Source organism: Camelus dromedarius, chromosome 18 (assembly GCF_036321535.1).
Source record: "Camelus dromedarius isolate mCamDro1 chromosome 18, mCamDro1.pat, whole genome shotgun sequence".
Taxonomy (NCBI): domain Eukaryota; kingdom Metazoa; phylum Chordata; class Mammalia; order Artiodactyla; family Camelidae; genus Camelus; species Camelus dromedarius.
The window spans coordinates 41,894,809-41,912,221 of record NC_087453.1 but is presented as its reverse complement, the minus strand read 5'-3'; the positions used below and the strand labels follow the sequence as shown (position 1 = coordinate 41,912,221).

The window sequence follows — 17,413 nt, the reverse complement described above, 5'->3', positions numbered from 1 at the left end:
TTGGACCCTTTGTGAGAGTTACTCATTTTATGTGAACTTCAAAGACCTGGCTGACTTCTCCTAGCACCTCTTTGTCTCTCTTATCCAGAAAGACCCACAAACCTATTCAAATGAAAATGGATGTGCTTACTTGTTTTGTTTTTTTTTTTTCCTTCAACTTTCCCACATGCTATCAAATATAATTCTATAATTTGGATGACTGCAGAGTGTCTCATTAAGTGGATCCACCAAATGCTATTTCACTATTGCTTCAAACTGGATATTCAAACTAAATCCAATCTTCAGCCAGTCTAAAAAAAAAAAAATCCTAATTTTTGTTGTATGGGGTGTCCCAAGGCTGGGTTCGCTCTACTCTCCTTTCTCTTACTTATTCTCACCCCATTCCCATCTTGATGCTCTAGAGAGGATTGACCTCCCAGGAAATAGAGTAGCTGAAATAGAAACAACCCTGGTCAGCTTAGCCTTCTAGCCTCCAGGGCCCGACCCACATCCCAGTGGGCCACCCCTGAGGCTGCAGCAAATGGTTCCAGGAGGCGAACTGCTTCCTGAGACTCTGACGGAGGGCATTCTTGTCTCAGATGGGCCAGAAGTACCCAGGACACAATGCCCAACTCCTGACCCCCAAAGGAGCCAGGAGATAAGTTGCCAGTTCCCCCACCCCTCACAGGGACAATCCTGAATGTTCTCCCTACATCTTTCAGAATAGCGGAGCCCCAGGTCCCCTCAGCCATAACCTGTTCATTATTGTACCCCTACTGACTGTCCTCCGACCCCTGCCCACTTTCCCAAACCTCACTTATGCTTCCTGGGACCACTTCTCAAATAAACCATTTGTACCCACATCCTTATCTCAGAATCTGCTTTTGGAGTACCCATACTAAGACAGCCAAGATGGTCAATAATCTGTTTTCACAACGTAGTAGCAAAATGTGAATGCTCACCCTATTCTCCTGACTTCTAGCTCTCTTATGCCATGCTGCCTTTCATCAGGGCTTGCCGGGCCGAGTGCCTGCCACCTCACTAGGGAAAGCCGGAGGAGAGGTTGCTGTGTTTTGTACCATGTAACCCTGAGCGCTGGACCACAGGTGACTGATGAGGGATGGGCTCTGGGCAGTCTCTGTAGGTTGGCCAACAGACATTAAATTAAGGTCACCTGTCACCAGAGCGCCACCTACCAGGAGAGAATTCCTATTCCATTGTGATGAAAGGAAACCACCAGCTCCTTTGTCTGGGAGTGTTTGGTGGCAAAATAGACAAAGAAAGTTTCAAAGCACAGAGTGGTTTAAGGGCAGAGAGTCACTGAAAGAGACGGGAGGAAACACAAGTCGTGGGTGGGTAGAAGAGAGAAGCCTCAGGAGTTACTCGGCAGCATTCGAAGAGGAGAGAGAGGAGAAGAAGGTAAAGTCCTGGGGCTGCTTGAGGGCACGACTGCTGGGGCCGAGTTTCTAGACGAAGCGCTTGGGGGGGCTGCTGCCGCTCGGGTCAGCCGGTTCTCGGGACCATTCCCTCGCTCTCTGACTTTCCGACCAACCACGGTAAGAGTTTGGCTCACTTATGTTGGGGACCTTGCAAGTTCATGTTCTAAATTTGATGTGCACATAAACATTTCAAAAGTGCTTTTTTTAAACCGATATTATTTTAAGAAGCATGGTATTCTTTTAGAACCATTGTTTTTTAAAAAACACTTACTTTTCTAGTCATTGTAAGTGGACAGTATCCTCATGAACCTTGTATACAGATTGAAAGATACTAGAAACAGAGAAAGCTAAAGAGGGGAACAGCCTGGCCTTGCAGAACAAAACAAGTTCAGCAATTTTTAAAAAATTTTCATCTTTTCATATATCTATTTATTTATTAATTTTTTAATGGAGGTGCTGGGGATTGAACTCAAGACTTCATGCATGATAAGCATGCACTCTACCACTGAGCGATTTTCCTCCCCATCCAAGTTCAATAAATTTCATTTTTAAAACTGACCCTGGTGGGAGAAAAGTAATCAGGTGACATCTGGTATTACAGGAAATGGAGTGTACAGAGGCATTCGTATGATGAGGGCAATGTTTTGCCTCATAAACTGAGAAAAATGTGTTATGACAAAATATGGTAAGATGTTATTTTATGAGGATCTTGGGAAATATACTAGGGATTAACGTAAAAATGTTATTTTCTATTTCCAGGAAGATTTTGTTTTAATCCACTACTATTTTAGACTAGGTTTAACTATGAATTCTAGAAATCGTTATAATAAATTTTCCTAATGCAACAGCTGACGATGTTAGTCTGCTAGGACTGCCGTAACAAAATAGACTGAACTACTTAAACAATAGGAATTTATTTCCTCATAGTTCTGGGGGTTAGCCGCCAAGTTTAAGGTATTGGCTGCTTTGGTTTCTGTGGGACCCTCCTCCTGGCTTGCAGAAGGAAGCCTTCTTCCTGTGGCCTCCAGTGGCCTTTCCTCAGTGTGTGTGTGGACGGGCAGAGACTGAGATCTTTCACTGTTCCTCTTCTTAACAAGGCCCCCAATCCCATCACGAGGGCCCCACCCTTGTGACCTCACCTAACCCCAGTTACCTGCCAAAGACCCCATCTCCAAATACCGTCACCTTGGTTAGGGCATCAGTATATGAAATCTGTTTGTGTTTCAGGGGACACAAACATTCTGCCCTTAACACTGACATAATGCATTTTTGCTGCTTGGATGATTTATCTAACTTTTGAATGTTACCTATTTTTCTGCTGCACATCAGAACGAAGTCTCAAAATGGGTTTGGAAACAGAATCTTCCCTAAATGTAAGGTTCCCTTTCCCTATCCCAATTCTCTGGAGTCGATCTTCATTGATCTAAGGATTGTATCAAGTAGTCAGTGTTTGGCTAGCATGGGTAAAATACCGATAAGGGAAGCTGGGGTGACATTCTAAGCACTTATAATTGGCATTGGTGTCGGCCAACCAGGAGGGACATGTCCCCAGCCCTGGGGCAAGTCATGGAGCCCCACTAGGGCACCAGGGATACCAGTGGTGTGGTGGCGGGGAGTTCCTTGCGAGGAGGGGAGTTACGTCACTGTTTGCCAAACACCATGTAAATATTTCAGTACTTTAAACATTCTTGCAGTGGTACTAGGGTGTAGTGGCAGAAGTTCTGTTCATAGCAGAGAACTATATTGACAAGTTTTTAAAAAAGAATGTACAATATTTCATCACAATTTTTTATATTGACTACATGTTGAAGTCATTATATTTTGGATATATTGGTTAAATACATTATTAAATTTATTTTCACTTATTTTCTTCCTCAACATGACTATCAGAAAATTTAAAATGACATATGTGGCTCTCATTTATTTCTATCAGACAGTGCTGTTCTAGGGAATTGAGTATTAGCCTGACATATACAAATAATTGCAGACATGTTTATTTAGAGGCCAGAGTGATGGAGATGGGAAATTGCAGCTTGCTGAAGGATGGCCCATCAGAAACTAGAAAATCTAACTTGGTGTACAGAGAAGCATCTACAAATGCTAATTGGGATGTCTGGGAAGAAGAAAAGTCTAATTAGGTACCATCAGAGAGGATGTTCTGAGAAGGAATTGGAGGAAGAAAGAGAATGGTAAATTTGTAACTACCACATTAAAAAAAAAACAAAAAACAAAAAAACTACTTACATCCAAACAATGTCCAATGGTTGAGATTTTTTGTTTTATATTGATGTGACCCAAATGTCTCAGCTTGACATTCAGAGTTCTCCATAATCAGGGCTTTACCTTAGCAACTAATTAATAAGTAGATGAATGGATCCTTCACGGAAGCCAAGTGAGTCTATTCCTTGAACCTAAAATAGGTCTTTTATGTCCTACTTCCGACCTGTCATGGATGCTCGTCTGCCCAACGAGAAGAGCCTTTCTGCACTCTGCAGCATCTGTGTGCCTTTCAGATCCCAGCTCAGGTCTCCTTTTTTCCATCCACATTTCACCCCCACACCAGGGATGGTCCTCGGGCCCGAGCTCCTTTACATGTTCCTGTGTAACCCTCCCTTTGTACATGTCATGCTCTGTCTGGCTTGTCAGCTGCTGTGCATCCTAGTTAAGTGGCCTCTGACCACTTGCCTTTCTGCTCTGTGCTTCACTTTCCTTGCCTGTGAAGTGGGGTGATAATCGTGTTCATCTCATGGATAAGAGTGGGATGTGTGAGAAAATGTAAAATTCCTAGACTAGAGTCTGCTGTATAAAAAGGGTTAGATGAATATTAGCTGCTGTTATTATTGGTGGTGCTGGTATCAACATGTAACACAGGCTGCTTGTTTCATTTTTCCATCTGGACTACAAATTCCTTGAAGGCCAAGAGCAATATTTTCTTTTTCATCCTGTGGAAGGTCTTACAAAGAGTTAAAATCCCTTAAGAATCTGTCAATGGCCATAACATCATTTTAAGTGTTACTGTGAGAATTTTTAAAATTTAAATGTGTTTTAAGTGGTACTTTCTGAAGGCCAGACTTTGCATGTATCACTCAAAGATAAAATGATGGACAACATACATGCTCTCCTTCCCACCATGAATCTTAAGCCATAGTGGAGGGAGATGGGCAAAAGGTAAGTATACAGAGGAAAAAATAATGTTTACATGGTTAGTGATAGCTGTGAGTGCTATGAAGTAATGAACAGGGGGCGGGGACGGTTAGCGGAGGAGAGATCCAGCCTAAAAAATGACCAGAAAAGGCCATGATGAGACTGAGGGCTCTGTGGGCTAAGAATGCAGGGAGAGGTACACCCTGCATGTTATGTTAGGTGTTTTCATTATATACTTTGAGGAAAACATGAAAGTGTTACAGGAATTCAAGAAGCAGTGAGCTGATATGTTATGTTTATTTTGCTTTGCCTGGGAATGTCAGTTGGCCTCAGGAGCTGTCATCTTTTACTTGACTTATGAGTGAGATCCTATTCAAGTACAATATATTAATATGACCATGAACTTTGACCTATGGAAGGTTAGTTGATTTATATAGGGTCTAAATGTATACACTTGACCTTGGACTCATTAAAACCAGCTTTCTGTATAACACATGAGTTTGTGAAACTCTAGACCAAATATAATAAGATATCTGTCACTAGGAAAACCTAGAGGCAGATTCATGAATCCGAGTTCTGTTTGAGCCACTGTTGTGACATATTCTCATTTCTTAGCTTATGTAAAGTCTCTGTTGTTCATGATAGGTGTCATTTTTGAGGGAATCACTTCAAATATGACTCTGAAATAGGAAAGATATAAAGAATAAAAACATTATAAACATAGAATGAGTCTGCTATAAAACGCAGCATGCAAAAATCTAAACATATCATCATTTAGTACTAGGCACTACTGACTTCAAAATACAGCAGACAACTTACAACATGTAATTGTCCTTCTAAACAGAAATGTGAAAAATCAAGTTACCACTTGTTTTTACCCTATGGGATTAGCTGACATCCCATAAAGACGTGTGTGTGTGTGTGTGTGTGTGTGTGTGTGTGTGTGTGTGTGTGTGTCTTAATACAGAGCAGACTCATGGTGTAAGGAGGAAAAACACATAAGTGGGTAATTTTTATTTTTTTGTTTTTTTAAAAAAGTATCAAGCTTAAGTCTATCTTTAGCCCTCAGTATTTATATGGTCCTGGGCACATTATCCAACCTGAATCTTGGTTGCTTCATCTGTAAAATTAGGGAAATTATAGTGATAATAATAATACAGTCCATCTTTGGAAGATATAGGGTAGCTCTTCAACAAATCTGTTTCCTTTATCTTTGTCACACAAGGAGGAGGAACTTGCAGGACTTAAGGGAACCTCTCTTGCAGTCAGCTGGTGCCATGTGACTGAGTTCTGGCCAATGGAGAGTGAGTAGAAATGATGTGTGTCAATTTCAGCCCTGGTCATAAAAACCTCCAGTGCAACCCTTTCTCTCCTCATTTGCTGACTGTTAAGACTCAAGACAGCCGTGGGAACCACATGCTGAAGCTCACATGCCTCCATCGGCTTGAGTCCTGCATGTATGAAACACAGTCTCTCAATGTGGATTTTATGTAAATGAGAAAATAAATTTCTCTTGGATAAATCTGACATTTTTGTTACAGCAGCTTGTATTACCAAATTTCATGTTCTATCTCAAAGAGTCACTGAAAGAATGAAGTGAGATTATACTTGGGCACTATGAAACATTTTTTGGATTGTCATTATTATAAAAACCCAATCAATTAGGATCAGTGCATAAAACTCTTTGGACACATAATTTCTTTATTACCACTGAAAGGATTTTCAAAATAAAGGAAGAAATTCACATAGATGATATAACATGATAGCAAAGATATTTTGAGGGTACAGGAGAGTAATATATTATTATTTTTTTAATTCCACCCTCCATTTTTTTTTCTCTCCTGAAAAACTAACAACATACTTGCGATGATGGCGCTCAAATCTAATTTCCCATGAGGTGACAGTTTATGCTCAGGAGGAAGTTATTTATTTTTTTTCCTTCCAGAAATCATATTATGTGAACTGATAAGAAGATAGATTCTCTGTAGTTAGAACTGTACTTAAAAGTGCAGGGCATGTGGCCACCATATGAACCATAAGTGAGTTTCTGGTTTCTTTTTACTTGATAAAAAAGGGAGACTGTTGAGGAGGAAGTATGGTTCAGAGAGGGGGGGCCATTAATGAGGGGGAGGGGAAAGAAGCAGTGGAGATGGGAGGATTGATGCTTGTGGGCTCGGGAGACTCTGTTGAGGGAGTAAAGTGGGAGCAGAGGCTGCTGTGCGCTGTTAGCTCAGCCTAGGGGAAGCACTGGGGAGGAATGTGGGAGGGGCTCTGACAACAGAATGTTGTCAAGAGGAGGAGGATGTGTGTGTGGAAGGTAACTGAACTTTTCCCGCCCCTCCTGCTGACCCTGGTACACATCAGTGTCAGGTAATAAATACGGAGCTGCAGTTCCAAGTTCTCTAGACTGGTCTACACCAGGACTTCCAGTAGGAAGGAAGGCCGAGGAAGCAGGAAACAGGAAACTACAGGAAGCAGGAAACTGCAGGATGAGAAAAGATGGTTGCTTATTTTCCTGTAACTGAAAAGAAAGATTCAGGGAAATCTAGTGCCTGTTGCAAGAAGACGCCAACAGAAATGTTTGTCTCATTACATGGTTAGGACAGAATTACTGAGTGAATATTTAGTAATCATCCTGCCTCAGAATGTGGTTGGCACAGACAACATTTATGGATGGTTTAGGTTAACTGAGGCAGTTTAATGGCTTTTGAAACACGCCTTCTGAAAGACATAGATCTTTATGAATTTCCTAGTATCGCAGAAAACACCATAAACCATCGATCAAGCTGGGAGAGATCTTGTCTTGCAGATTCATGCTGGGTGTGCGTGTGTGTGCGTTGCTTTGTGGATGCAAACATGCTTACCTAAGAAAGTTATCTAAGGCCACACAACAGTGGTGATGTGAATCCAAAATAAACTGAGGCTCATGAAGGCTGCGTGACTCACCCCAAGAGCTTAAACACTAGGCCGGCGACTCTGAAAACAGATTACAGGGATGCTTGTCTTAGTTCAGACCTAGGAGGACCTACAGCTAGATCCAAAACTGTGTTGGACAAAAGGTACCGTCCCACTCAGTTAATTCCCATAAACTAGTCTGGGATGATTTGGTTTCCAAGCCTCACTCACCAGATCTTTAAAAATATGCCCAAGAAATCATATAACTGAACTGACCCTTACAAATATATAATTACAGTCACACTTAATTTGTAAGGGAAAAAAATACATGGAAGCATAATTGGATAGCAACTGTTACTTGCCTTCCACTTGCTACATGTATTTTAAACTACATGTATGTATATTTGTATATGTGTAAATATATGTATATTTTAGACAATACTATATGATAGATAAATATAATTTTAATACTAAAAAGTAGATGAATGATTTCATCTACTTGCACCTATTTAATCCAGTTTGAAATATATTTAATCAAAGCATTTGAAAAGCCTCATCATAAATTAAGTACAATTAACTAGCCTTGGCCATAGTGAATAATCTCTATACATTCACCATTGAGAAGTTTATTTTGTTCTCATACAGGGCAAGAATATCCACATCTGAAAGTGAATACATAGGGGAAGTCTCTGGTTTGAATTTACATTTGTATTTTTGCAGCATAAAATTTTGGGGAAAACTCACTTCTGAAACAGGAGAATTCTGAAATGGAATTTCCTCTAATATGAGCTTTAAGGATAGTAATATGTATTTGGGGGCAGTGGCCATGATATTAGGAGAGTTATAAGTGCCCATTTTGTATGATGGGTTCTATACCCGATACTGCGGCCCTACAAAGCACAAGTGACGGTGATGGTCTTGAGCCATGAAAATGAATGAGATTTGGTACCCGATTTTAAGATATTTATACTCTAGTGAGTTAGATGTGTCACGTATATAACTAACATTGATACAAGGCACAGGATAAATTTTGAAGTTTTACCACAAATTTACAAGAAACAGTAGAAAAGACAGTTCACTATTTTATGGGATGAAATGTAATAAGGACGGGAGGGATCAGGAAAGGTGAAAATGTGCATCCTCCTCACCATCCAATGTGATCTAGTATAATTCCTGTCCCTGAGATGTTGGCTCAGACAATCTGATGGAAGGAAGGAATGGATGGAGGGAAGGAAAGAGCAAGAGAGGAAGGAAACAACAAAGTAAAAGACTGATGCAAAGGCAAGATGATGGAAGTGAGGCTTGGATAAACAGGTGTGACAGTGTGATGGCAGAACGCCACAGGCCAGCTGTGTTTGGGAAATGACAGCAAGTGAGTTGGGCTTAAGAGCAGGGTGCCCGTGGGGCATGAGGAAGTATGGAACCAGACCACACAGAAAGGAGTTTGGGCTTTATATCCGGTGGGGTTTGCAGCTAGAGGCTCCTGTGTGCTCATTTCATGGTAGGACTTTCACTGCAGGTTACGGTCAAAGCTATGATGTCGACCAAGTAGGCTGGTTGCTTCTGTTGCCTCAGTCTCACTGCCCTGCTCACCTGGCTTGGGTCTGAGCTTTCCTATGCTGCCCTCTCACCACATGCTATGCACCCCACCACCTCCTCCTCGGGCAAGGAATATCCCTTCCTCCAAAAGCATGATTTGGGAAGCAGTATGGTGGGATGGACAAAGCCTGGATTTTAGGTTCCGGCAGACTTGGTTTTCAAATTCTGATTCTACCTTTTGGGTCACTGGACCAGTTGCTCAAGCTTTCTGGCCTCAATTACCTGCAAAATTGGGATAATAATACTGACCTTTTAAAAGTAATGAGACATTACTTTATACCCATTGAACTGGCAAAAATGAGAAAGAACAAAAATAATGATTGTTGATGGAAATATGAATAGTTACAGCCTTTTGGGAAAGCAGTTTGGCAATGTCTATGAAAAACACATACTCCTCACAGCAGAACTCACGCGTCTGGAATCTTCCCCAAGCAAATAAAAGCACTGCACCTAAAGATACACGGACAAGAACATCTCTTGCAGCATTGTTTGTATGGCAATAAAGTGGGAAGAAAGAGCTTACTCATCACAGGATAATAGCTGAATAAATTATAGTGCGTCCAAGCTGTGGGATACCAGATGAGCTTTAAAATGGATTAATTATCCACACAAACTGACTTGGAGGGATTGCCACAAAATTTTGTTGTCTGTAACAAAACAAGATTCAGAAAAGTGTGTAAAATATGATACAGTTTTTATAAAATAAACATATATTTAACAATGGCTAAAATTTTTATGCCTCCTACTGTGTCTCAAGCACTCCTTGTCATGTTTAAAGGGATTGACTTGTTTTAATGTTCAGTATCTCATGATGGAAGTATTACTAAAGTTCCCATTTTACATATGAGGAAACTGAGGTGCATAGACACTAAGTCATTTGCCTAAGGCCACACAGGTCAGAGGAGAGATGGAATCTGGACTCTGGAAGTTGAGAGCAGAGACTAGAGAGATCTTGTATTCTGTGTATTTCACTCTCTGAGTAACTGGGGGTAGGAAGTCAGCAAACAAGATAAAAAGGGAAATGACATAACAATCATACATTATATGATGGATTTATATAAAATTTTGTGTGGGTGTGTGTTTTCAGAAAGTGATGCGTGAAGGAGTGATCCCCAAAATGTAAGTGGTACTTATCTTAGTGAGTGCAATTGCACATGTGTTTTCATTCTATTCTGTAGGCTTTCTTTAATTATTTGAATTTCCTACAATGAACATAATTATTTAAATAATCAAAAAAAGGAATAAACTCTATTCATTGTAGAAAAAAACAAAGATTTGTATGCATTTTTTCATTTATTGGGATTTTCTTACAGGGATGATCATGAACATTGAAAAAGTTAGAAGGATGTTCCTGGCCAATATAGAATTTAAAACTGGAACCAGAAACAACTCAAAATGAAGACTGGGTAAGTAAATTATGGACATTTGTTCATTGGAATATATAATTAAATGATATTAGACTACCAAAAGATATGGAAAGAATTTCACACCCTGTTAATATATTGTCTTAAAGACAACTTTAAGATGGTATATGTTGCAGAATGCCCTGAGAAAACTCCCAGAAAAAGTGACTGCCCAGAAAAAGACTGGAAGCTGATATGCTGCCATATTACATGTGTTCACTTCTGGAGATTGAGATTGTGAGTGATTTTTTTCATTTCTTCTTTTGCTTATTTTTTTCTATAATTAACACACATTATTTTTAAAATAAGAAAATAAATGTAAGCAATAAAAATATCTTAATCTTTTCACTAGTAAATCAACAAAGGAAGAATCAAGATTTTATCCTGAGGAACTGATCATAGATGCACACCCTGATTTATGTAAAACGTATATACTGTATTTCCTTATTATTTATAATAGAGAGAAAACTGCAGATAACTAAATCATCTGACATTAGGACACTGGCTGTGTAAATTGTGGAACAACCATATGATGAAATATTATGCTTCTAATAAAAAGCATGCCTTTGAGAAATTTTCAAAAACATGGGAAAATATTCAAGGTATACTGTTAACTGAAAAGACCGAAGACTTTTTTTTACTGTGTAATATTTAAAGGGAAATGGTTATATGCTTTTACCTTTTATATTTTTTGCATTTAAAATACTTTACAATAAATATGTATTGTTTTTACAAGCAGAAAAATAAATAACTGTTATATTAAAATAAAATAAAATACTACCATTTTTGAGGATTATGTAAGTTCATGTAAGTATTAGCTAGGAGAGTCAACATTAATAAAGTACTTCTCTCCCCAACCTCCACCACCCCCACCTTTCTCTCTCTCCTTCCTGAGTCTCAGGTTACCTTTCTGTGAAATGAAAAATAGATTGCACAGAAATGCAAAGCACTGTGTACAGGAGACACTCCATTTATCTTCGTTCTTTCCCCTTCACTGAACTACCAGAGGGCTCTCACTCCACACTCCAGACCCTTACATTCCCAGAGTGATAACCCAGGGATGTCACAGTGTATTGGACACCCCATCCATGCAGATCTCGGACCAGGCTCAGCTCTGACCCTCTGAGGTGGGTGATGGGGAGGACGCACCCTCAGTTTGGGGACTGTGGGTGTCAAGAATGGGGAAAGGACTAGGGAAAATCAGATGAGAAGCCTGCGAGGGATTCCACCAGTGGCCCGATGTTTCATTTCTCTCCAGCAATTCAGGCAAGGGATGGAAACGATGGTCAGAATCATTTGGAGCCAACACCACCTGCCCAAGCTTACAGCGACAGGGGGCTGGGAACACTGACGCTCATTTCTCGCACACTCCTGAATCCGCTTCCTCATACGTAACCCCATCCTGTTCTCTTTGGCAAGCCTGACTCTTGCTCTAGCTTTCCCACTAACCTACAGAAACTTTGATCTCTAGCAGGTTTGAAACTAGATGAAGGGTTAAGATATCCTTTGCCAAGTGACACCCCACTTCAGGAATACCGGATGGCATTGACATGACTGACCAGAGCTCCAAGGGAGCAGGGGCTCGAGAGCGCGTGCACCTGAGTGCGAGCTGATCGTGGTTTGAATATTAATGAGCATGTGATTTGGTCTAGTTGATGTTCAAATTCAAAGTAGGTACTGATTAAATAATAAGACAGGAGAATCAGGATATGTTTAAACAGCACTGTTTTCCCCAGTGAGATGCATGGTGTTGGCCGTGAGTGAGGATGAGCTATGAAGAGTGTTAAGACAATAGAAGAGAGGCTTCTCCTTGAATTTAGCAGATTGACTTCATCTTGAGTAATAATGATAATAATAACTTTGCAGCAGTTTTGACCAGAGTACTTGATATTCCTAATGCAAATTTTACTCCAGTGTTTCCACTGCCCTTCATCTGAGTGCCTATTTGCTAACTTAAATAGCTTGAACATTTGTACTCCTGAGTTTGTTTTTAAGGGTTTAATGTGTAAACCATTAAGTCAATGATTGGAATATTTGTACCAGGAGAGACAGAAATCTCTCACGAGACAGTGCACGTCCTATTTTATAAATGACCTCAGGGCTCCTGTCAACCTACAGATACTTGCTCAGGCCAGCTTTACGCTGGAGTTCATTTCAATTCAGTCCTGGCTGCCACATCCCTGGCAGGCACCCCCTGTGTAGATGAATTATTCATAAGTGTTCCCCCTCCTCACATCTCATCCTCCCAACTCAACTCCTGCCCACCCTGAGGGCTGTGATGAGTCATTGGGAACAGGTGTCCTCAGTCTGCAGCTCACAATCTAGCTCATGATCCATAAGCCGATCAGTGGTACCTCCTTCTGTTAGCAGCTTGCACTGTTCGCAGTTACGTGGAGGAAATGGGCAATAAGCATCCATTCTCGGTACCCAGGGGGAAATATGTCTAGAACATTTGAACAAAATCACTGGCATAGAAGACACCCCCAAAGACATTTCCTCTTGAAATTCTCCAACTTTCACATATGTGCTTTAATTTTTAAAAAATCTTTTCTCCCAAACCAGCTGACTTTAGACAAGTGACAAAAAAGCCAACTTATTTTTTGTTTGTTTGTTTGTTTGCTTGTTTTCAGTCCTTGCACTTTAGAGGAAACTAGTTTCTGGTGGAAACTAAAATTATAACAAATATGAAAACAGCCAACCAATGAGCAACAGCAGAAAATAACTGGAGAGTCTCAAAACCTTTGGGAAGTATATTGGAAAGAATAATTTTGTTTTTAAAGGCCATAATATTGGTGATAATGTTAGGTAGTTAGATAAGTGGGGGCACTGGGCAGACGGGTAGAGGAGAGGGAGGATGGGCCTGAAGATGACATTATGCCTGCCTCCAGCATAAAGGGACTTTACTTCTTCTAAATGAGTGCCAGCAAGATACTGGTTAGAACCTGACAGTCGCAACTGCACGGTAGCAAAAAAACCTTAACTGAACATGACCCAGTGCTCATTGTAACATACTTAACATTGCAGTTTAGGCCCCCCATGGGTTTTTCTGTGTACACCGTGGGAAAGGACATACAAAGGAGACAAACATGACTAGGCATTCCAGGGGCAAGAGCCATCAATCAATCAAAAGACCAACTTTAAGCGAGGGTATGAGAGAAAGGGCAAAACGAAGACCATTGCTTTTCCTCCCTTAGGTCAGCCTGCCTCCCGCTCTTGGAGGCGTACTTTTCTTTTCCTAAAGGAATTCTTGAAAATCTTTCCCTGCACAATGCACTCAGTCTCCCATCTGTAATCTCATCTTTCGGGTAAGACAAGGACTGGGGTCTTTTCCTTTTTTCGGAAAATGATCCTGGGTCAGGATCAAAGCTTAGAAACAAAGACAAGAGAGCAAGGGCTCCTGGAGGAGCTTTGGTCAGCAAAAATGTTCTGCCACTTAAACTGGAGAGTGTAATAAACGTTTTTATAAGCAGTCTTAGAGCTGCAGAGCTCATAAATAGCCCAGATGTCACCAAGGAGATATATTTCCGCATGAAACTAATAATGGCGGATGCTTGAAATGAATCCTCAACACATATGAATGCCTTTTAACCTCATCACGACCTCAATCTTGGAGGATTTCAATGGAAAATTCATTTCTTTTTCATTCTAAGCTATGTGTCTATCAGTCAAGATGGCAGTTCTGTAAGCAGGAGACATTTGGTCTAAGCTTTGGACTAATAATCAGTTAAAAACAGTGGTCTTCTGTAGGCATGCTGTTTCAGAAGGAAAAGGCAAAAATCATAACCTGTATATCCTATTTTTAATGGACACTGGATTGCCTATTAATGTGGACTTCAAAATTCTTTTCGTAAGATCCAGAGGTTAATGGATATTAACAATTTATTTCAGTAAAAATTCTTAAAACTTCACATTTAGTCTTATTAGGGAATTGCATTTGTGATATGTGACAGATCTTGTTGGAGTTACCACCATTACAAATTTTATGCAAAAAAAAAAAACCTAAAAGGGTTCTGAGAAATTGATCCTGGCATGAGCAATTAATGGTGTGAGATCCTAAAAGCATCAAGAAACATCACAAACAGTGTGCTTCTATAAAGGTGTGATATTTCTAAACCAAACAACTCCACAGGAAAAATCTCAGCTTGAAGCACTTAAATTAGATTATTTCTCTTGTTTCCTAAACTCCGCAGTTCCACTTTATGACACTTAAATTTTTTTTCACAAGCTAAATGGTTGGGATGTCTAAAAATTATCTGCTTAGGTTGAACACCACATTCTGACCTGGTCAGGTTTATTTCTCTCTCTAAGATGACCTAGAGTTTATTATCAGAACCTATGTGATCTAACATGGTTTATTTACATTTTTAGATATTCCAAATGGTTTTAAAAACAGGGATGTCAGAACACAGAGCTGAGTAGTATGAAAGGAGGTGCTAAGGGATTCATTTAGAAAGTGATAACGAACAAGAAAAAGGCCATCCAAACAACAGTATGGTGGCTGCTGTGTTGGGCCACCCGGCTCCCCCTTCAGGAATGAAGAACTTATCTCTCTCCCAGGCGCAGGAAACCCTTATCCACATCAGGCTACCAGGATTACCCCGACAGGAGAGGGTTGCTTCATCCGAGGCCACGTGACAGGTGACTTATCAATGAAAGGTTTTAACAGCCTGACTCTCATCCCAGTTGGACATCTTAGAGTGGCCATGCCATCCTCAGACTAGCTGTGGCTTCTGTTGAGAATGCCTTGCAGTTCTCTTTCTTCCTTTACCCAGTTCTGCTTTTTTCTCTTTCCTTTCACAGGTATTGATTCCACGAGCTCTGCCTAGTAATGCCAGCTCCCTCATCTCTATGGGAGCCCAGTCTGCACATGCGCCAGGTGCACAGTTTGAGCAACTGACATGTATTATTGTATTCTGTGAAGTCAACACGGTTCTTGTCCCCATTCTAGAGGAGAAACTGAAACGCAAAGAAGTTAATTACTTGCCATTACTTGTTAATTCCTTGTTAAGGACTTGGGTTACTTGTCAATGGTTACATAGATTTCCAGGGGCAGAGACAGGGTTTAAGCCTCCACCATCTGGCCCCAGGAGCTCACAGCCTTAGCAACGACCGAGCCCCGCCCCTCCCCTTGGCCCCTGGACCCCTCTTTAGAAAAGCCATTTCCCAGGCAACATGACATGGAAGGAATGATGCATGCAGCTAAGTATTATTTTTAAGACCGTTTTGATTTTCTAAACACTGGAGTAGCCAGTGTTTTCTAGGAGTAGCCGGTATCAATGTCAAGTACAGATATAGTTGCATATCACTCCAGACTGAACAATGCTTTCAGCATATTTATCTAAAAGCTCCAAGTAGATCACATGGTTTACCAGATGCCAATTTGTACAAATATAGTAATAGAGTCTACCATTCACAGAAGGGTTTTTAGGAGTGATCAGTGACTGATATAAAATAATACTGTTTTTTTTTTTTTTGTGAATGGGGGGATAGTTAATTAGGAGGGAAAGGAAAGAAATGACTGTTTTAATGTGAAAAAGAATATATGTATGTGTATGTATGACTGAGACATTATGCTGTACACCAGAAATGGACACAACATTGTAAGCTGACTATACTTCAACTAAAAAAAAATAAAAATTTTAAAAAATGAAAAAAAAAGAGAAATGACTATTTTATTTCCCTTTAGATAATACATATTTTAAAAACTCTGTTATCTGCACACGAATGTTCCCACTGTTTCTCCATCAAATTTTCAGAAGAAGTATCTTCTGAAGACACTTGGGTAGCAACATTTTCCAAAGGAACTGTCCATAAAATGAGGAATGATGCTCTTGTCAAAGATTTATTTTCAAGGATGCCTTTCAAACATTTCTTCTTTCTTATTATGTCTACATAATGCAGCTTTCTGGTAGGTGGTTCTCAAATGAACTCCTTCATGAGGAGTAGATGTAAACAGCCTAAGTCCAGTGTTTCAGATAAACATCTTCTTTAAACATCATTCCTCCAGTCATTCTATTGTTTTACGAACAGTCACTTTTCAGAGGGGCAGATATAAATGGAAGTACACACTGTAAAAAGGGCCGGTATGGAATAAAACAGAGTGGGTTGGATATTTGTGTTGGAAATAGAGATGCTTGAAGAGAGTTAGATAGATTTGCTCACTGCTTCATTTACCCGTACAAACAAAACCCAAATGGTTCTCTAAGAGTTTGTGATTTTTAGATGTAGTAAGTGGCCTCATACCTTCATCTTTGCAGACTTCAGCTGCCTCTTCTGAAGAAGGGCTGGGCACAGGAGCAGTGCTGGCATCGTCTACAAAGAAGAAAGAGAAACACCGCCTCAGAGTCAATACTGTCGGGTGGAGCTTCCCTGCCCATCACGCCTCCTGCTCCACTGAAGGAAGTGTGAGCCTGTCTCCTGCTCTAATGCACTGAATGGGCTTTGAAGGAGTTAGGGTTTGTGACTCTTCTCTATGAGTAATGGAACAAAAACCTTCAGTTAAGAAAGAGCCCAGTGAACTACAAACTATTTTTTGGTGAAGGATACTGGTCACTGGTACTACTAGATTTTGGTATTTTGCTTCATTTCCACCTTTAGAAGGCTGGTACATTACTTTTCTTAGTAAAAGATTGTGAAAAAAAGCATATCCTTGCAAGTTTCTACAAAGTGCTTTCATGTGTCTGTGTTTAAAGCTTGGTTTTTCCCAGCACAGCACTTCTGTCCCATTAAGCCTGGTTGTCAGGCTCCAGGGAGCGCATCCGATGGCTATCAGTGCAGAGAAGGGGACCATTTGTAGGAAAGCACCAAAACCCATCTGGTGATTTCATGTCAGCCAAGCACCAGGTGGGGACCAAGGAACTTGAGGTCCCTCCCTGTCCCACCCCAGCAGCAATAATCTCATCAGAGTGGGTCTTCCTTCTCAGCATTATCAGTACCACACGGACTGCACTCACA

General features: G+C 40.5%; 1 protein-coding gene across 2 annotated transcripts in view; it reads right to left on the bottom strand.

The window, feature by feature from the left end:
- MACROD2 (mono-ADP ribosylhydrolase 2) overlaps positions 1-17,413 on the bottom strand; it is a 1,873,695-nt gene that overhangs the window by 71,123 nt on the left and 1,785,159 nt on the right. For both annotated transcript variants that reach the window (XM_064475896.1, XM_064475895.1), the window contains exon 13: positions 16,703-16,771. In XM_064475896.1, the coding sequence (XP_064331966.1) occupies positions 16,703-16,771 (69 nt within the window). The remainder of the gene's footprint in view (positions 1-16,702; positions 16,772-17,413) is intronic.